We start from the raw sequence: 21,304 nt of genomic DNA on the forward strand, positions 1-21,304 counted from the left end.
TCTAGGCATCTTAGTGGATGATACATTGAAATTGTCGGCTCAGTGTGTTGCAGCAGACAAAAAAAGCAAACAGAATGTTAGGATTGATTAGGAAAGGAATGGTGAATAAAATGGAGGATGTCATGATGCCTCTGTATCGCTCCATAATGAACCCGCACCTTGAATTCTGTGTGCAATGCTGGTCACCGCAGTTTAAGAAAGATAGTTGTAATGGAGAAGGTACAGAGAAGGGTGACCAAAATGATAAAGGGGATGGAACTGCTCCCCTATGGGGAGAAACTAAAGAGGTTAGGACTGTTCAGCTTGGAGAAGAGACGGCTGAGAGGGGGATATGATAGAGGTCTTAAATCATGAGAGTTCTAGAACGGGTAAATATGAATCTGTTATTTATTCTTTTGGATTAGGACTAGGGGGCACTCCATGAAGGTAGAGTGTAGCACATTTAAAACTAATCAGAGAAAATTCTTTTTCACTCAAAGCACAATTAAACTCTGGAATTTGTTGCCAGGGGATGTGGTTAATGCAATTAGTGTAGCTGGGTTAAAAAAAAAAGGTTTGGATAAGTTCGTGGAGGAGAAGTCATTACCTGCTATTAATCAAGTTGACTTAGAAAATAGCCACTGCTATTACTAGCATCATTAGTGTGGGCTATACTTATTTTTTGGGTACCTGCCAGGTACTTGTGACTTGGATTTGCCACTGTTGGAAACAGGATGCTGGGCTTGATGGACCCTTGGTCTGACCCAGCATGGCAACTTTTTGTGATCTTAAGTAGCATTTTCCAGTTTTTAATTTTATTTTACATAAAATACAGAGAAGTAATAAATTGTGACTTTGAAAATTAACTTTATGAGTATATTAGTTTGCAATAAACATACTGTCTGGAACAATTTGTGTCATTTGTAATCCAAGCTACTGTACCTATAACATGAGAACATAAGACTTGCCATACTGGGTCAGACCAAAGGTCCATCAAGCTCAGAATCCTGTTTCCAACTGTGGCCAATCCAGGTCACAGGTACCTGGCAGGATCCCAAGGGGTAGAGAGATTCCAAGCTGCTTATCCCAGGGTTAAGCAGTGGATTTCTGCAATGCCACCTTATTAGTTTTATGGAATTTTTCTCCAGGAACTTGACTAAACTGTTTTTAAATGCAGCTATACAAACAGCTTTCAACACATCTTCTGGCAATTAATTCCAGAGCTTAATTATGCATTGAGTAAAAAAATATTTTCTCTTATTCGTTTTAAATGAATTACCTAGCAACTTCATTGTGTCCTCTGGTCTTTGTAAACAACCGAATAAAGTTTACTTGTTACAATCCACTTATTTTATAGACCTCTGTCATATCTCCCCTCAGCAGTCTCTTCTCCAAGCTGAAGAGTCCTAACCTCTTTAACCTTTTCTTCATATGGGAATTGTTCCATCCCCTTTATTATTTTGGTCACCCTTCTCTGTACCTTTTCTAATTCTGCTATACATTTCTTGAGATGTTAGGACTAGAACTGAACACAATACTCCAGATGAGGTTGCACCATGGAACAATACAGAGGCATTATGATATTCTTGGTTTTATTCTCCATTCCTTTCCTGATAATCCCCAGCATTGTATTTGCTGTCTTGGCTGCTGCTGCACATTAAGCAGGTTTCAACATATATTCAACAATGACACCTAGATCCTTTTCCTGAGTGGTGACTTCTAATGTGGATCCTTGCATTTTGTAGCTATAATTTGGGTTACTCTTCCCTAAGTGCTTCAATTTTCACTTGTCTACATTAAATTTCATTTGCTATCTGCATGCCCAGTCTTCTACTTTTGCAAGATCCTCTTGCAGTTTCTCACAATCCCCTTGTGATTTAACAGCTTTGATTAATTTTGTGGTGTTGGCAAATTTGATCATCTCACTCATTTCCATTTCCACTCGTTTATAAATATATTAAAAAGCAGTATTCCCTTGGACACTACACTATTCACCTTACTCCATTGGGAAAATTTACCATTTAGCCCTACTCTGTTTTCAATCTTTTAACCTTTTGGCAATCCAGAATAGGACACTGCCCCCTATCCCATGACTTTTTAATTTCTAAAGAAGTTTCTCATGGGGGACTTTGTCAAATACTTTCTGGAAATCCAGATGCACTGTTAAGTGGCTCACTTTTATCCATGTATTTATTTATGCCTTCAAAAAAAATGTAGCAGATTGGTAAGGCAAGACTTATCTTATCTAAATTCATATTGGCTTTGTCCAATTAAATTATGCCTATCTATAGTCAGCAATTTTGTTCTTTGATAGGTTCCACCATTTTGTCTGGCACAGACATAAGACTTGCTGATCTATAATTTCCTGGATCACCCATTGATCCCTTTTTAAAAATTGACATAACTTTGGCAACCCTCCAGTCTTCAGGCACCATAGACAATTTTAATGATAGTTCACAAGTTACTAATAGGTCTGCAATTTCATTTTTCAGTTTTCATCATTCTGGGTTGTATACCATCTGGGTCAGTTGATTTGCTACTCTTTAGTTTAATTTGCCCTGGTACATCTTCCAGGTTCACTGAGATTTGATTCATTTCCTCTGAATCATCACCTTTGAATATCATTTCTGGCCTGGGTATATCTTACATCTTCCTCAGTGAAGACCGAAGCAAAGAATTTATTTAGTTTCTCTGCTATGGCTTTGGCATCCCTAAAGTATCCTATTACCCATTGATCATCTAATGGTGTAAGGCTAATTCGAATGTACCCATAAAAGTCTTTATTATGAGTGTTTACTTCCAGGGCAAGCCTCTTTATTCAAATTTTCTTTGCCTTCCTTATCAATGCCTTGCATCTAACTTGCCAGTATTTATGCTATTTCCTGTTTTCTTCATTTTGATCCCTTTTCCATTTCTTGAAAGATGTTTTTAGGTATTATAGCCTCTTTCACCTCACCTTTTAACCATGCTGTAAGTCATTTAGCCTTCCTTCTGCCTTTTCTAATGTGAGGAATACATCTGTTCTGGGCTTCCAAGATGGTATTTTTAAACATCATCCATGCCTGATGTAAATTTTTAACCTTTGCAATTGCTCCTTTCAGTTTTTTCTTAACCATTTTCATTTTATCAGTCACCTTTTTGAAAGTTAAGTTCACAGTAGATTTCTTTGTCCTCCCTCCAGATATTAAGTCAGACATGATTATTTTCTGATCACTATTGCAGAGTGGCCCCAATACTGTTACCTCTCACACCAAGTCATGACTTCCACTAAGGACTAGGTCTAAAATAGTTTTCCTCTTGTTGGTTCTTGTACCAGCTGCTCAATGAAGCAGTCATTTATTTCATCTAGGAACTTTACCTCCCTAACACTTCCTGATATAACATTCACCCACTCAATAATGGAGTAATTGAAATAGCCCATTATTACTGTGCTGCTGATTTTGTTAGCTTCCCTAGTTTTAGCATTTCATTGTCTTATCTGGCTAAGTGAATGGAAATACACTCCCATTGTTATTTTATTCCCCTTTTTACCTGGAATTTCTATCCATAAAGATTCAACATTGCATTTTGTTTCTTGCAGAACTTTTATCCTATTTGACTCAATACTCTCTTTAATATATGGTGCTACCCTTCTACCAATTTGATCCATCCTATCATTTCAATATAATTTGTACCCTGGTATCAGTGTCCCATTGGTTTTCCTCCTTCCTCCAGGTCTCTGAGATGCCAATTACCGTATATCTACCTCTTCATCCAGTGCTATATACTCTCTCTTCCATCATATTTTTTAGACTTCTAGTATTTGTATTCAGACATTTCATCAGTTGATAGGGGTAATTCAGAAACTTTCTGTTCGGTCTGCTCTTTTCTTAAAGGTACCTGGTTCATGTTAGCATTTAATGCAACCTCTCTACTGGGATGCACTAATATCCTTGTTCTCTTAGTATCCTTTAAAGATACATCACTGAACCATGCTCTGCAGTACTGTTCAGAACATATCAGCCGGTAGATAAGAGTTTAGTGGTCTCAACACTTTCAGTTTGTAAAAGGCCATTTATCGAAATCTATATCTTTAAACCAATGAATGGGAAAAATCCAGTTAAAGGATTTAGAGACCCAGTTCTCCATTTGCAATTCCATAGAAATTGGAGTATGATTCGAAACGCTCATAACGCCACTATCAGTCCTTTTTACTCTAGAAAAATGAAGACCAAAATTAATCCAAACGTGAGTAGGAATTATAGGAAGGAGAATAAAACGTAAAGTTAGCTTGCCCAAGATGCAAAGCCCTTCCGATATCCAAACATTGTAATTCACTCATCAAAAATGGTAGTCCCATTCCTAATGAACCAGCCTTCATTTATCTGGCAGACTTGGTGTCAACAGAAACCAGATTGAAATCCTCGCCTATGATGATGATATGATCTGGAAATACTGACTGACTACAGTCACCAAGTGTGAAAAAAATATATGGGAATAAACAGATCCATACACATTCCCTATTAGAAATTTTTTTTAGGTAAAGGGATCCATTAAAAGTGAACTGCTCTTGTGGGTCAGCAACTTTTTTTTTTCAGTAACAAACAGTAAAGCTGTGTGGATTAAAATAAGACCACGCTGTCTAATACAGTAGGAAGAAACATTGCCCAACTCATTCCGTTTTAAACATGTTATGCTCTTCTGAAGATAAATGCATTTCCTATTTAAAAAAGAAAAGCAATAGAAGCTTTTTCCTTCTTTAACATATTGAGGATTTTCTTTCTCTTCACTGGCAAATGTGTACTCCATGCACATTGAGAGAACTTATGTTAATATCAGCCATAATATGACCTTGGGCAAGTCACTTTACCCTCCACTGCCTCAGGTACAAATTTTAAGATTATACCTGCAGTATCTGAATGTAATCTCCTTTGAAGTGTCCAGCAATGATAAAACATGCAGGGATGTCCACCAACCTAGACATCGCAGTCAGATGAGAACTAGACACATTTTTAAGAGAGCAAGAAACCAGTGTAATTATCATAGGAGAGGTTCAGCACAAACTGATGACTGCAGTACCTGACAAAAATATCGTGCACACACCATTCACTTGCACGCCACTGCAACCACAAAGATAAACATCAAAAAACCATCTGCTTCAAGGGACCACATCTTCAGTCTGCAGGCTCTGAATGTAAAATAGAAAACAATCTAAACAATCCCAGTGTCTACCTGTGGCATAAGTAACTCTCCAGAAACAAGAAATAGCACAAATGAGATTGCAGTGTAAAGAGAAAACATTTTTAAAATATCAACACATAAAGGGGCAGATTTTAAAACGAGTGCGAATAGCCTACTTTTGTTTGCACTCCAGGCGCAAACAAAAGTACGCTGGATTTTAGTAGATACGCGCGGAGCCGCGCGTATCCGCTAAAATCCTGGATCGGCGCGCGCAAGGCTATCTATTTTGTATAGCCGGCGCGCGCCGAGCCGCACAGCCTACCCCCGTTCCCTCCAAGGCCGCTCCGAAATCGGAGCGGCCTCGGAGGGAACTTTCCTTTGCCCTCCCCTCACCTTCCCCTCCCTTCCCCTACCTAACCCACCCGCCCGGCCCTGTCTAAACCCCCCCCCCCTTACCTTTGTCGGGGGATTTACGCCTCCCAGAGGGAGGCGTAAATCCCCGCGCGTCAGCGGGCCTCCTGCGCGCCGGGACGCGACCTGGGGGCGGGTCCGGAGGGCGTGGCCACGCCCCCGGAACGCTCCCGACACGCCCCGAAAACGCTGCGCGGTTCGGGCCCGCCCCCCGACACGCCCCCCCCGACACGCCCCTTCCGAAAACCCCGGGACTTACGCGAGTCCCGGGGCTCTGCGCGCGAAGGGAGGCCTATGTAAAATAGGCTTCCCGGCGCGCAGGGCGGATTTACGCGAGCAGGGCTCTGAAAATCCGCCCCAAAGGTTGTGCAGGAAATTGCACAAACTTTGGGACCACAGCAGCAGCCAAGTCAAAAACTAAAATGATGTGCAGCAGTATAAAATGCTGAAAAAAACCCTTGGCAGTGCACCGAAAAACTACCCCCATAAGTTTGGAATTGGAAAATAGTCCTCCAGAGAAAAGGGACACATATTAAACTTGCTGTTACCTGCAAGAAGTCCAAAACACTGGAAAGTCACAGTAAAAAAAAAGCATATGGGCAAAAACTTGTGTGGCACTTCAGGGCTGCATAAGAAAAGCGATAACTCTGTGCAGGCAGAAACTGTCCTGGCAGCCATCTTGGTACAAAGAACAGCGCTAGCCTCAACGATATTGCCACCTTTAGAATAGATACCTAACTATGAGTTAATTATAGGGGAGAAGAAAAAATGAATAGCTGTGCAGAAAACAGGACAACTCCAAGAAGCACAGCTCCCAGACTTCACTCTTTAACAGACTAACTCCCACTACTAGCAAAGCCTCTGCATGTGTCACATTAAGAAATTTGAATCTTTCAAGACACAATCTTTTCACTAAATCTCTATAGAAAATAATTCTGTGTGCCGTCGAGAGTAACAGGCTCCAACCAGCCAGATACACAGTAGCAAATTTACTTAAGTCTCATAACAAAACCAAAAATATTTCTTTATGAAAATAGCTGAGAACACAAGCATATACTGTGTCCAAAAATGTTGTGCTGGCTCATTAGTCTGCAAGAGCTCCACTTTGCTGTTATGAATGAGTCTGATCCGAGCAGGGATTTGCAGTATAAATGTTTAAGCCTTTCCAGTATAGCTCCTTACAAATCGGGGTCAAGTTCCTGCAGGCCTCAGACACTCTAACGAAGTAATCATTAAATATTAGCACCTAACTGCCTTGGAAACTCAAAACTGCAGTTTTCATGTATGCGCTCATTAACTGAGCTTTGATAACAAAATTCACTATACTTGCTGTAACACCCCTTGCCTCTGGCATCATGCTGCATCCCAGAGAACACAGCTGAACTTCCTGTAGCTCTGGACTCCTTATAGGTCCTCCATCCAGGACTTCCTGCAGGCTGAGCACCTGATTCTCGGCACTGGAGGTTGCTTTTGTTTTAGATTTGGTATTTGTTTTTTTGCCTTATGGGGACACTTGATATTCCACTTTTTTCCTAGTTTGCATATTAATTCTTCTCACTTCTCTTCTGAGGGGCTTTTCTTTTTAAGAAGGACTTCTTGATTTGTATTCCTGGATTGTTTGCATTTTCTTTATTTGTTTATTGGCCTTATTTGTAATGAATGAATTCTATATGAAGAACATTTTATATATATATATATATATATATATATATATATATATATATATATAAAAATCTGCACACCCAAAGGTATGAAAGTCGACATAAAATATGCAAAAGAGACATAGGAATAAGACTGAGAGCAAAGCAGTGGAGTAAACGGAGAACATGGATTTTGCTAGGTTTGATACTTTAAAATTATTTCTTGTCTTTTTCCTGTGTAAAGATTTGGTTCCTATTTTTATCTTAAAATCTAAAACAAATCCCACAGCAAAGTGTTTCTGTGCCTGCCGAGCACATGGTTCACCTCCCTCTCCCTGTTCATGCCCACAGGGCCCTCGTTTTAACACCAGTTCATGTCTGTGAGGACCCATGTTTCAACCCCATGGTCAGTGTCTGCATGTTGACCCTCTTTCTCTCCCATTTCTCCTCTAGTGATCACCAGGTTAAAGTGACTTTTCCTCTGAGCACCATATGAAGATGTAAGAGCAGTTTTAGGGGAGAGTTTATTAGTAATTTAACTGTTGCTTTTCTTAGTCTCCAGAAGCAGCTTTAAAATGAGAAAGAGGTGTGGGAGCCAATGTTTGAGTTGTAGCATGCTTTGATAATACAACACAGGTGACTTTATTTTTACCTGCAGGATATAGGTGCAGGAAAAGGCAAATACTACGCTGTTAACTTCCCTATGCGAGATGGGATAGATGATGAATCCTACGGGCAAATATTTAAGCCGGTGAGTAGTACTGTGTGTGACCTCTGTGTTCTGCCTGTTGGACTACCGCAGGTTAACCATTTTTGTGTTTGCTTTCTTGCTAGATTATCTCTAAGGTGATGGAGATGTACCAGCCCAGTGCTGTGGTGCTACAGTGTGGCGCAGATTCATTGTCGGGGGACCGATTGGGATGTTTCAATCTTACTGTGAAAGGTAAAATTCTTGGAAGTATGCGATACATCCTGCATCTCTTGCAAGTACAGAAACACTATGCTGGTAAAATAAAAGGCTTGGAGAGGATAGTGTGTGTCCTATGGCTCTCCAAGACACGGAAAAGGTAAAGGTATGGAAAGGACATGTGTCCCTTTAGCTGTCCCAGGTACAGACGTACACAAAGGGAAAGGGCTGCTACGCTGGTGTTCTGCAGAGGTCTGTCCCTACCAGTTACTGATCTGGTCTATGTGAGCATGGACTGCTCTTCCAGTGCTCTTGTCCCCACTAGTGACACAATTAGTCCATATGAGCTGCTCCATAAGCAGGCTCTAGTAGCAAAATGCAGCTATTTCAATAGAAGATAAAAAAGATTAGCTTTTTTTTTTTTTTGAGCCTGTCTTGTACAGAATCACCATCTGCACTATCTAGCTGTGCTCCACTGAGCGCTCACAAGCTGACCGTAAGTGAAAGTTTGCATTCCTGTTCGTACCCCAGATCAGTCCAGACAAGTGGATTTATGCATCCCTCCCAGCAGATGGAGGCAGAGAACAAAACTTTGAGGCAGTGCTACATAACCAAGAGTGCCACTTTGTTGCACTGCTTACAGAGACTCTGGCTTGCTGTGGTTTCCAATTCAGTTTTTGTCTGCATGCTTCTAGTTATGCGTTTTGGTCTCTCTATTCTATGTTAGGTGAGGGTCAGCACGTGATTCAGGTGAGGTTTTCTGCTGGCGTGTAGTTTCTGTGTAGGGCTCTATAGAAGCTTGACTTGGTCCGTTTTCCTAATAGGAGATGTATTGGTGTCTTAAGGCCTGGTGTAATAATTTCAGTGTTGCCTTTTCTTCAGTAAGGTTACTGTTAAGGGCTGGAAATTGATGCTATTTTGGTGTGGGATGTTTACTATTTATGCAATTTCTGTTCAGACAGAATACGTATCTTTTTCTTGTGCCATTCTTAACAATAAAAATAATACTGGACCTTTATTTTTTATTTCCGCCGTGAATTGTAATGAGCAGTGTGTCACACGTGAGCTTGGTCTGTCAGGTGTGTCACGATGGGAAAAAGGTTGAGAACCACTGCTCTAATGTGCCAGTGGCCGACAGGGATCCTTCTTTACGTTTTCCCTCCGTGGCCCCTCATAGCGTGAGCGCTTACGTGTGTAGAAGCCCATCCAGGTTCTGGTGGTGCCGGAGTGGCTGCGATGTCTGTGGTTCGCAGATCTGGTACATCTGGCAGTGGACGAGTCTCTGCTGTTGGCTCACTTGCAGGGGTTGCTTCGCCCTGGACCCATATTTTCAGATCGGGCGGATTGCTTCTGTCTCGTGGCCTGGCTTTTGAGAGGTGGCGATTGCGTCTGAAGGGTCATTCGGAACCGGTTATTGCTAGACGTCCTGCTACTTCCATTGCTTATTCTAGGGTGTGGAAGGTTTTTGAGTCCTGATGTGGTCAGCAGAGTTTAGATCCGTTGCTGGGTTCAGTCCCGCACATTTTGTCCTTTTTGCAGCAGGGCTTGTCCAAAGGTTTGACTTATAGCTCGCTTCGGGTCCAAGTCTCTGCCCTGGGTTGTCTCAGAGGGGAAGGTACAGGGCAAGCTTTTGGCCTCTCATCTGTGTTTTCCTCTTCAGAACGTGTGCCTGGAGTGGAATCTCAATTTGATGTTGTGAGTTCTCTGTGAGGCTCCCTTTGAACCTTTGGGTCGCACTTCTTTGAAGGTCCTTACCTTGATGACTGTCTTTTTGGTTGCCATTTTCTCAGCTAGGCAAATTTCGGAACTACAAGCCCTTTCTTGCCGCAACCCTTTCCTGCGGATTTCTAATGACAAGGTTTCTTTACGTACGGTGCCTTCATGATCCTTCGATGGGTAAGGATGTCTATCTCTTGGATGCGCATGGCACAGCCTGTTGCGCTATTTGAAGGTCACCAACTCTTTCAGACGGACCTGATCATCTGTTTGTTTTGTTTGGTGGAGTGAAGAAGCGGGGGGGGGGGGGGGACAAAGCGTCCAAAGCTTTTTTGGCCTGCTGGCTGAAAGAAACTATTAGCTCGGCCTATGTTTGTAAGGGCCGCACGGTTCCAGTGGGTCTTGAAGCTCATTGCACTCACGCTCAAGCGGCTTCGTGGGCCGAGTGTCAGCTGGTTGTTTCCTCAGGAGATATGTAGGGCCGCTGTTTGGTCCTTACTTCATACTTTCACTAAGCATTACCGATTGGATGTGCACATACCGGAGGCGGCGGCGTTAGATGAGAGGCGGGGTCTTTTGGGTTCCCGCCCGGTATAGGGTTGCTTTGGTACATCCCACTTGTCTGGACTGATCTGGGTATTACTGATCTGTGGTATTACAGGAATGAAAATTAGCAGGTAAGAACCAATTTTCCTTTTTGGCATTAGAGATCCACAATGACTCTGACGTCAAGGTATTAAGTAAAATAGTCTGAAGAGAAGCCGCAATGCCATTCAGCATCTGATTCAAATCTGCAGACTCTGGGAAGTAGAACTGCAGATCATCTGCAAAAAAATGAAAATAAATTTTTTAAAGAATCCCAAAGAAGAGACCGTGGCAAAAGATAAATATTAAAGATAACATAGAACCTTGTAGATCTCAGGCAGAGGAAGAAGAACCAGTTCTAACCTCCTGTTCACAGTTCTGCAAATAAGACTTAAACCAGCAAAGAGCTACACCACCTAATCCCAACTGTTGTAATCTAGCAAGTAAAATCTGGCAGCTAACTGAATGAAATGCTGCAGAGAGGTCAAGATATAAAGCAGTTACAGTAACACCAGAATCAGGTTTATGTAGCAAATAATAGCACAAACACTTCTTGTTTTGGTAAACTATCATGCAGTTTAAAACCATATTGAAATACATGTAAACAAGTATTTTCCTATAAATAATTATTCAACTGAACCTGCTGAATAATTTCCGGCTTGGTTTGGGTAGCTTTTGTGGTGTTCCTGGATCTCCTGCTTAGTTCACACTCTCCCTTCCTCTATTCAATTAGAAAAGTTTCTGCCAACTTATATTGAAGGACCTCGGGCTTCCAGGAAGGAAATCTGCAGATTTCTATATTGATATATGTGAGAGAGTGGATATGTGGGCCTCAGCTGCTGATGTACCTCCTATCAGCGCTGACTGTTCGGGATATGATAGAGCATGAATGGTCTTACCTTCAGTAGACAAATAATACAAGAAAATGTGCAGGATAAATTAAATGTCCTTGCAAAACTCAATGGTCATCATTTATATTTACTTAATACGGCAACTCCACAGTGTTTTCATAAACGATCTTGTGAACGAGTGGGTCCCCCGCTTGTTCACAAGAATTGATAACGTTTTCTTTCGTCCCTCCCGACGCAGCCTTCTCCTCCAAGAACTTACCCAAACCTTTTTTAAACCCAGCTACACTAACTGCACTAACCACAAGATAAAGTACTGAGATGCCGGACATGCCTGAATGCCTAGAGAAACATTCATTCTAATGGGTACAGGGGGAAGGCTGATGTAGCACATGCTCTCAGACAGAGCACCCTCCAGTCCTGATGTGCTGAGCTTACTAGAAAAAAAACAAAACAGTAACTAATACCTGTTTTACATTATTCAAAGTAGAAAATGGAGAGTTTTGCAATGTGGAGTGTTATAAGGGCTCTTGAATGGATCCTGAAAAGAGTAGGGCTGAGGACTGATATTTTGTTTACAAATACAATAGAATTACCCAGTGAAAAGACATGGATTTTTGCTTCTGCTGTGTTATCTATGTTTGTATTGATGTGTTTTATCTGTCTTGCTTTCACAGGTCATGCTAAATGCGTGGAGGTTGTAAAGACTTTTAATTTGCCCCTGCTGATGCTTGGTGGGGGTGGATACACTATCCGTAATGTTGCACGCTGTTGGACGTATGAGACGGCTGTCGCACTAGATTGTGAAATTCCCAATGGTAAGTTTTACAAGCTCATGGTTTATTTGACTCCTCAGTTTTATATTGTCCTTGCAGAGAAGGGCAAAGCTCAGGTGCTGGTATTTTCAGCCAATAGGAAATCAGGTTTACATGGAGGTTTACAAAATTATCTGTAATTATGCAACAGGTTAATAGGGAACTGTTAATTTACATTATCAAATAGTAATGGGATTAGGGGACACTGAGATTAACAGGTAACAGATTTCAAACAAATTTAGAAGTATTTTTTTCAGTTGATGCATAATTAAGCTATGGAACTTTTTGCCAGAAAATGTAGTATAAATTAGTTTTTAAAAGTTTGGACAAGTTTCTGGAGGACATTCATAAATTATTAGCCGGATAGACTTAAGTTTTTCTGACTCCTATTTCTTGGGGAGAGCAACATGAAGCAGACTTTCATACTGAGCTTGATGGATCATTGGTCTGACCCAGCATGGCATTTCTTGACGTGACAGCCGCCTTCATTTTCGCTGGTGAGTTCTCTGTCATCTCTCCCACCCCTAGATTTGTTCTCATGGGTAGACCTCTGGGATATACCTGTGGCCCACTGCCTTTCCCTATCTCTCTTCCTCTTGGGACAGCCCAGTCATCTTAATTTTCAGCTGGTGACCCACTGCTGTACATCTGGTGTTCCCTGTACGTACCCGGACCAGTCCAGACTGTGGGTTATGCTTCCCTTCCAGCAGATGGAGACAGAGAAAAACTGAAAGGACGCCCTCTCTTAACCCGAGGTGCCTTCTGTATCACTTCAGTCTTTCTCTGTCTCCAGCAGATGGAGGTGGTGCAAATCCTGCAGTCTTGCCCTGCTGTAAGGGTAGACTTGTGTTCCCTTCAAAAAAAAAAAAAAAAAAAAGAGCAGTACTTTGGCTTTGTTTTCAGCCTGCAATGAATCAAGCTATATAAAAAAAAAATTAAATAAAAAAAGAAAAAGGAAGTTACACAGAACTGCATTTCAGGAAACCTCCCAGGGGGGTGCAACAGGGTTCTAAGGAGCCATCCCCTCCGCTAGTAGGTGTAGGAGCCGGGGCTGGTTACCCTGCGGGGCTCCTCTAAGGTAAGACGCAGGAGGAGACACTGGTGGTCCGGTCCCTCTCCTGCCTAGCGCTCCCGATCGCATTGTTTTAAAAAAAAAAAAAACAACAACAACAACAAAGCAGCCTGCCGTTTTCCTTTCTCCTGCGCTTAGCAGCTGTACTGCGATTTTGTCGGGGGTTATTTTTAGCGCCTGCCGCAGCTGTTCAGGTTCCCTGACTAACTTTCTTCCCGCGTGCCGTTTTTTGCCCCTCCACCTTGCTATTCTAATGCCGCGGCCATCTTCTTATGTAGCCTGCGGGGAGTCTTCCTCAAGACTTTCCCGCGCAGGGCTTTGCCTCCAGTACATTTCTGGAGGTGAAGAAAGCTCTTTTACAACTCCCAGTAACCTTTCTAAGCCCCGACGTGCACAAAAAAGGGGCAGCACCTCGAGAAGCCTAGGCCGACCCATTTCCCCTCAGCGCGGGAACGGCGGCCGTTTTAAAAACTTTTTTTCTGATGCTGAAGCAAGGGCATTGGGGGCAGGGGAGCTCCCTCTGGACCTGTCCCTAGTAGATCTGAGTCCTGGGCATGACTTGGACCAAGACCTTCTGGATGATGACCCCGATCCCCTGGTGGGGGACAGTGCAGGGTCTCCGGATTTTTCATCAGACTTTGTGCTGCTTATACACAAAGCATTTTTGGCAACGCAGTCTCGGCAGAGTGGTGCTCTGCATACCAGTCAGCCTCTTCAGCCACCCAGTAACCTTGACAAACGCATGGAAGCCCCGGCGTCTCTGGGGGTCACCAAATTGCGTGGTTCGTCTGCGGCAGGGGGCGCTGCTCCTTCAAATGGCATAGACAGCGGGGCTATAGTCACTATGGCTGTAGCTGTATCTCCTGCAGGAAGCGGGTAAAGACACAGTAAAACAGTCTCCTCTGGATGGGACAGCCCTAAAGTGGTCCGCCTTTTTCACAAGGAAGAGTTGGAACCACTGATTCCCTTGGTCTTATCGGAGCTTGGGGTTGATATACTTCAGGATTCACTCCCACAGGATTCTGTGGATCTGGTGCTTGCAAGCCTGCGTTCTCCCAGATGCCGGGTTACGAGTGGGAAGGGCTATGGATAAACTTTATCCTCTGCTGGATGAGTCCTTGGAGCAACGAAACAGGAGGGTAAGCTGTCTAAGAAAGCCGTTAGGATAATAGAATAGAATAGACTAGACGCCCAAGGTAGTCCAAAAATGAGCTTTATTTGAATGGAGATGTGAACTTTAAATATGCCCGTATATTTAAAGTTCACCTCTCCATTCAAATAAAGCTCATTTTTGGACTACCTTGGGCGTCTAATCTATTCTGTTATCCTGAGTCCTTGGAGTCCTGAAGTCCCCTAAATTGGACGCTTCGGTATCGGCAGTCACAAAGCAGACCACTATACCTGTCGCAGGAGTGGCGGCCCTCAAAGATCTGCAAGATCGAAAATTGGAAGTACTTCTAAAATGAATTTTCGAAGTGTCAGCGTTGGATATCCAGGCGGCGGTGTGCAGTAGCTATATGCTACGGGCTAGCCTCTGGGTCCAACAGTGGTTAACTTCCAGAGACCTGCCACGGGAGAGTCAGAGCAGGCCGAGCGCTTGGAAGCGGCAGTGGCCTATGGAGCGGATGCCCTATATGATCTCCTGAGAACTTCCTCTCGCACTATGTCTTCAGCAGTATCTGGTGATGCCTCCTTTGGCTGCATAATTGGTTAGCAGATGTTTCGTCTAAGGCTCAGTTTGGGGTGCTGCCTTTCAAGGACAAATTTCTATTCGATGACGACTTGGAGCAGTTGATCAAGTCCCTGGGTGAGAACAAGTTCACAAGCAACCGGAGGACTGACCGAAACCTTCCAGGGGATTTCCTTCCACTTGCTCTCGTTTTCGTGGGCAGCGGAGGTTCCAACAGAGCAGACAACTGGCGGGGCAGAGACAACCCCTCGGCAGACAGCAGTTCTGGAACTCTTTTTTTCGTGGGCGTAGATCCGCCCGCAAAGCAAGTTCAGCTACATCCCTTGCCTCCAAGCCTTCTCAATGAGATCCGGCTGGCCCATCCCTCGGTTCCTCAGGTAGGGTTGCGTTTATCCCGGTTTCATGAGGCATGGGTCAGGATAACCTCGAATCGTGGGTCCTAAGCATTGTAGAACACGGCTACGCTTTAGAATTTGCTTGGCCAATCCAAGAGTTCTTTCTGGTCTTCCCCTGCGGTACTCGGACCAAAGCTCAAATCGTTTGTCAGACTCTCGACCGCCTCCTTGCCCTTGGGGCAATAGAGGAGGTCCCCCAAAAGGAATGGAAAATGGGGCGCTATTCCATTTATTTTGTGGTCCCCAAAAAAGAGGGATCCTTCCGGCCTACTCTAGACCTCAAAAAGGTAAACAAGGCCCTCAAGATACCTGACTTCCGGATGGAAACCTTATGTTCCGTGATCGCCGCAGTTCGCAGGGGCGAGTTTCTGGCGTCCCTGGATCTGATGGAAGCATACTTACATATTCCCATCCGCAAGGATCATCAGAGATTTCTGCGCTTCATGATTCTAGGGAAGCATTTCCAATTCTGCGCTCTGCTGTTCGGTCTAGCTACGGCCCCTCGCACGTTCACCAAGGTAATGGTGGTTGTGGCAGCAGCTTTGAGGAAACAGGGACTTCTAATTCATCCCTATTTGGATGACTGGCTCATCAGAGCAAAGTCAAGAGAACTCTGCATGCAAGCGGTCAGAACAGTGGTCCATCTTCTGGAATCGCTAGGATGGGTTATCAATCAAGCCAAGAGCAACTTCGTGCCGTCACAGGAGATGGACTTCCTGGGAGCATGGTTTGATACCAGACTCAGAAAAGTTTTTCTTCCACCAGATTGAGTTACCAAGCTGATAGAACACGTTCGACACTTGTTGCCACTGCCACTCCCCAATGCCTGGGGCTATCTTCAAGTCTGTTCCATGGCATCCACCTTGGTGTTGGTCCCATGGGCATTTGCTCATGAGACCGTTACGAGCATTACTTTCCCATTGGGATCCCAAGTCGGAGGACTTCCAATTCCCGCTGCCGCTCATCGATCCAGCCTGGAGTGGTGGCTTTGCCCTTCCAACCTAACTAGAGGATTAGATCTCAAAGTTCCGGATTGGATCGTGGTGACCACAGATGCCAGCCTCTCCGGTTGGGGAGCAGTTTGTCAATCCTACTCAGTCCAGGGCATTTGGTTTCAGGAGGCCAGCTGGTCGATCAATTGTCTGGAAACCAGGGTGGTTCGGTTGGCGTTGAGGCACTTCCTCCCGCTGTTGCACAATCGGGTGGTCAGAGTTGTTTCCGACAATGCGATGACTGTGGCCTGCACCAAAAGTCAGGCTGTAGCCGACGAGGCAGAACAGCTCATGACCTAGGCGGAAAGCAATCTAACTCTACTGGTGGCATCTCAAATCACCAGCACTGACATCATTCAGGCCGATTTTCTCAGCCGCAAACACATAGATCCAGGAGAGTGGGAGCTATCGGATCGGGCAATGGATCTCATCGTGCAATGGTGGGGCAATCCCCATATGGACTAGATGGCCACAAAAGACCATGCCAAGGCTCCTCGCTTCTTCAGTCGCAGACGGGATCACAGAGCAGGAGGAGTCTATGCCTTAGTCCTTCCATGGCCCCAGTCGGTTCTCCTGTACGTGTTCCCGCCCTGGCACCGTAATTTTGGTTGCTCCGGAGTGGCCCCGATGTCCGTGGTTTTTGGATCTGGTCAATATGGCGGTGGATGGGCCTGTCAGCCTCAGTCATCTCCTCAATCTGCTTCGTCAAGGCCCTATATTTTTGACCAGGCAGATCGATTTTGTCTAGCGGCTTGGGGCGCAGGCTGAGGAAGAGAGGGTACTCAGAAGATGTAATCTCTACCCTATTGCAGGCCCGGAAGACTTCATCCCTCTCCTATGTTAGTGTGGATAGTCTTTAAAATGTGGTGTCATAAGCGGGGTTTATTCCCCAGGCGAGCTTCAGTGACTCATATCTTAGCCTTTTTGCAGGCCGGCTTGACAAAGGGTTTGTCTTTTAATTCCCTCCGTGAGCAGGGGGCGGCCCTAGGTTCCCTTGTGGGTAGTTCCTTAGCTTCGTATCCGGATGTTGTGTGTTTCCTCAGAGGGGTCAGGCATTTGAAACCTCCCGTCCGTCTGGTATGTCCCTCATGGAATCTTAATTTGGTTCTTCGTGTTTTGTGTGCTCCACCCTTTGAGCCCCTCAAAAAGGCTACCTTGAAGGCTCTTATATTAAAAACAGTGTTTTTGGTTGCCATATGCTCGGCACACAGGGTCTTGGAGCTTCAAGCGCTTTCCTGCAGGGAACCATTTTTGAAAAATTTGGATTCAGGAGTGTCGCTTCGCATGGTTCCTTCTTTTTTACCTAAAGTGATTTCCAGTTTTCATTTGAGTCAGTCGGTAGAGCTCCCGGCCTTTTCCAATTTGTCTTCTACGGATCCGCACGTGAGAGAGCTATGGCAGTTAGATGTGCATCGGATCCTCTTGCATTATTTAGAGGTCATATTCCCATCCATCACGACTACCAGAAGTATCTCCAATTCCACATTCTCAACCAGGACTTCCAGTTTCGAGCTCTCCCCTTCGGCCTCGCCACCGCTCCTCGCACCTTCATGAAGGTCATGGTAGTAGTGGCAGCGGCCTTGCGCCGGGAGGGGATTCTCGTCCATCCCTATCTGGACGATTGGCTCATCAGGGCCAAGTCAGTGACCTCTTGCCGGCGGGCAGTGGATCGCGTCTTGGAGCTCCTTGCCTCTCTTGGGTGGATAGTGAACTTTTCCAAAGCCCTCCCAGGAGTTGGAATTTCTGGGAGCACACTTAGACACCCGAGTAGGCAAGGTATTCTTACCTCAGGCGCGAGCCCTCAAGCTGATCGATCAGGTCCAGAATCTGATTGCGCTATCTTCCCCGACGGCCTGGGATTATCTCCAAGTCCTGGGCTCCATGGCTTCTACCATCGATCTGGTCCCCTGGGCCTTTGCTCATATGCGTCCGTTACAGAAAGCTTTGCTGTCTCGTTGGCAACCAGTGTCTGAGCAGTTCCACGTAGTCCTTCCATTCTTGGAGTCTACTACCGACGAATTACAGTGGTGGCTGTCTCTTCCTCATCTCCTGCAAGGGATGCCTCTTCAAGCTCCACAGTGGACGATAGTAACCATGGACGCCAGCCTGTTGGGCTGGGGTGCGGTCTGCCTTTCTCAGTCCACCCAGGGGACATGGTCCCAGACTCAGTCGTGCTGGCACATCAATCGACTGGAAACTTTGGCAGTCCGCCTGGCCCTTCAGGAGTTCCTTCCCCTGATCCGCGGCAAGGCGGTACGAGTCCTGTCCGACAACTCCATCACATTCGCCTACATCAATCGCCAAGGGGGCACTCGCAGTCCCCTGGTAGCCTTAGAAGCCAGCCGTCTCCTCACTTGGGCGGAGTGTCACCTACAGTGCCTTGCGGCTTCTCATATCGCCGGAAAAGACAATGTTCAAGCCGACTTCCTCAGCCGGCAGTCGCTCAATCCGGGAGAGTGGGAGCTCTCGGACGCGGCGATGGCTCTGATAGTGGACAGGTGGGGTCCTCCTTACCTCGACCTCATGGCGACTCTGCGCAATGCCAAGGCCAATCGGTTCTTCAGCCGCTGGAAGGAGCACGGCGCAGAGGGCGTAGATGCTCTGGCTCTACCTTGGCTAGCGGATGTCCTTCTGTACGTGTTTCCCCCGTGGCCACTGGTGGGGAAAGTCTTCAGGAGAATCAAGCTCCACCGGGGACCGGTGATTTTCGTCGCTCCCGAGTGGCCGCGAAGGCCGTGGTTCGCGGATCTCATCAATCTAGCGGTGGACGGGCCCCTGCGCCTCGGTCATCTCCCTAGTCTCCTCCAGCAGGGGCCTGTATTTTTCGACCAGGCCGATCGCTTCTGTCTTGCGGCCTGGCTTTTGAACGGCGTCGCCTGAGGCGCAAAGGTTATAGGGAAGAGGTCATCTCCACCCTGCTGCGAGCCCGGAAGCAGTCGACTTCTCTGGCCTATGTGCGCATCTGGAAAGTTTTTGAGTCCGCGTGTACGGAAGCGGGTGTCCCTGCGTGCTCCGCCTCGATTCCTTTGATTCTGTCTTTTCTTCAGAAGGGTCTCTCTAAGGGCCTCTCCTTCAGTTCTCTACACGTTCAAGTCTCGGTGCTCGGCTCTCTCCTGGGTCGGGTGGACGGTCATGCCTTAGCAGCTCACCCTGATGTGATTCGTTTCCTGAGGGGCGTTAGACACCTCCGCCCCCCCCTCTCGGGCCACGTGTCCGTCGTGGAGTCTCAACCTGGTCCTTCGTGCTCTCTGTGCAGCTCCTTTCGAGCCTCTTCGCCACGCTACGCTCAAGGATCTTACTCTAAAGACTGTCTTTCTGGTCTCTATTTCCTCTGCTCGCTGTATTTCCGAGCTTCAGGCGCTGTCCTGTCGGGAGCCCTTTTTGCGTTTCTCCGATTCCGGGGTTTCTCTCAGGACGGTTCCTTCCTTCTTGTCTAAGGTTGTCTCCGCTTTTCATGTCAACCAGTCTGTCGAACTCCCAGCGTTCTCTCCGGAGGAGATTGCGGGTACGGCGGGTGGCGACCTTCGTCGGCTAGATGTGAAACGAGTCTTGCTTCGCTATCTCCAGGTCACCAATGAATTCCAGGTATCGGACCATCTCTTCGTCCTTTGGAGTGGTCCCAACCGCGGTAAGCAGGCTTCTAAGACCACGATTGTGCGGTGGTTGAAGGAAGCCATTTCCTCGGCGTATCTTTGTCAAGGTCATCCGCTTCCTGAGGGTCTGAAGGCCCATTCTCTGCGTTCTCAGGCTACTTCGTGGGCGGAGAGTCAATCTGTCTCCCCGCAGGAGATTTGCAGGGCCGCCACTTGGACGTCCCTGCACACTTTTGCTCGGCACTACCGTCTGGATGTACACGCTCCGGTGTTCGGTTCCTTTGGGCGGCAAGTGCTTCGAGCGGGACTGTCTCGGTCCCACCCAGTTTAGGGAAGCTTTGGTACATACCACTGTCTGGACTGATCCAGATACGTACAGGAAAGGAAAATTAGCTCTTACCTGTTAATTTTCATTCCTGTAGTACCACGGATCAGTCCAGACGCCCTTCCCTGTCTGTCTTCTGTCCTCTCGAAGCTTGTTTTCTTGCAGGTCTGCAGATTTTCATATTTTCCTTGGTGCAAGATTACTGAGCATTTACACCGGAAGCCTTGGTGGTTATTTTATACCAAGTTTATGCAAGAGCGTATAGGTATACCATGCTTCTACATTAATCTATGGTTGCTCCGTTAAGCTTTTTGGTTACTTGCTTGATCCTATTCTTGGGTTTATTGTTTTATGCTTTGACATACGTTATACTGAAGGGTTAGAGGATAGGCTCTGTCCTGATATAGGGCATCCTGCAAGTTTTAGTCTGTCTCCACCTGCTGGAAAGGAGGCTCAACCCACTGTCTGGACTGATCCGTGGTACTACAGGAACGAAAATTAACAGGTAAGAACTAATTTTCCTTTTTTGCTAGTCTGTCCACAGTTGCTTTTGAAGATAATATTGGCAGGCTGGGATCACTACAGGGTTATATATACTGTGACGTCAGCTTGCTCAGTCTTCTTTTGCTAGCAGGAGATCATAAACCCATTGGTCCTGAGTCCATCTGTCTACACTAAGGAAAACGAAATTATCAGGTAAGTAATGTCTCCATTATTGCTCTTCCTTGATCCAATTCTCTAGTCATCGAATCAATAAAAACAATTAGATTTGTTTCACAGGTCCTTCTGGTAAAATCATGTTGTTTTGGATTCTGTAACCCATTGGTTTTCAGTTCATTATTCTTTCCTTAAGCAATCTCTCCATTAATTTCCCACACCCAAGGTAAGACAAACCAGCTTGCAGTTTCCAGCCTCCTCCCTGCTGCCACTTTTGTGAAGTGGGACCACAACTTCCCTTCTCCAGTCCTGCAGCACTACTCCTGTCTCCAAGGATCTATTGAATAGGTCCTTCAGCGGACCCGCCAGCACTTCTCAGAGCTCTTTAAGTCCTTGGATGTATCTCATCCGGCTTCATGGTCTTCTGCACTTTGTTTGCCTAATTCCTCCCAAACACACTCTTCTGTAAATGGGAATGTATCTACACCTCACTCATCTGTACTCTTGCTAGCTAGCCAC

The 21,304-nt window shown here is 45.6% G+C and overlaps 1 protein-coding gene across 1 annotated transcript in view; it reads left to right on the top strand.

Annotated features, from left to right (window-relative positions):
* Positions 1–21,304, top strand: part of HDAC2 (histone deacetylase 2) — a 148,728-nt gene that overhangs the window by 86,341 nt on the left and 41,083 nt on the right. The window contains exons 7-9 of the mRNA XM_029595238.1: positions 7,849–7,941; positions 8,025–8,133; positions 11,924–12,064. Coding sequence (XP_029451098.1) covers positions 7,849–7,941; positions 8,025–8,133; positions 11,924–12,064 — 343 coding nt within the window. The remainder of the gene's footprint in view (positions 1–7,848; positions 7,942–8,024; positions 8,134–11,923; positions 12,065–21,304) is intronic.

Source organism: Rhinatrema bivittatum, chromosome 3, assembly GCF_901001135.1.
Source record: "Rhinatrema bivittatum chromosome 3, aRhiBiv1.1, whole genome shotgun sequence".
NCBI classification, from domain to species: Eukaryota; Metazoa; Chordata; class Amphibia; order Gymnophiona; family Rhinatrematidae; genus Rhinatrema; species Rhinatrema bivittatum.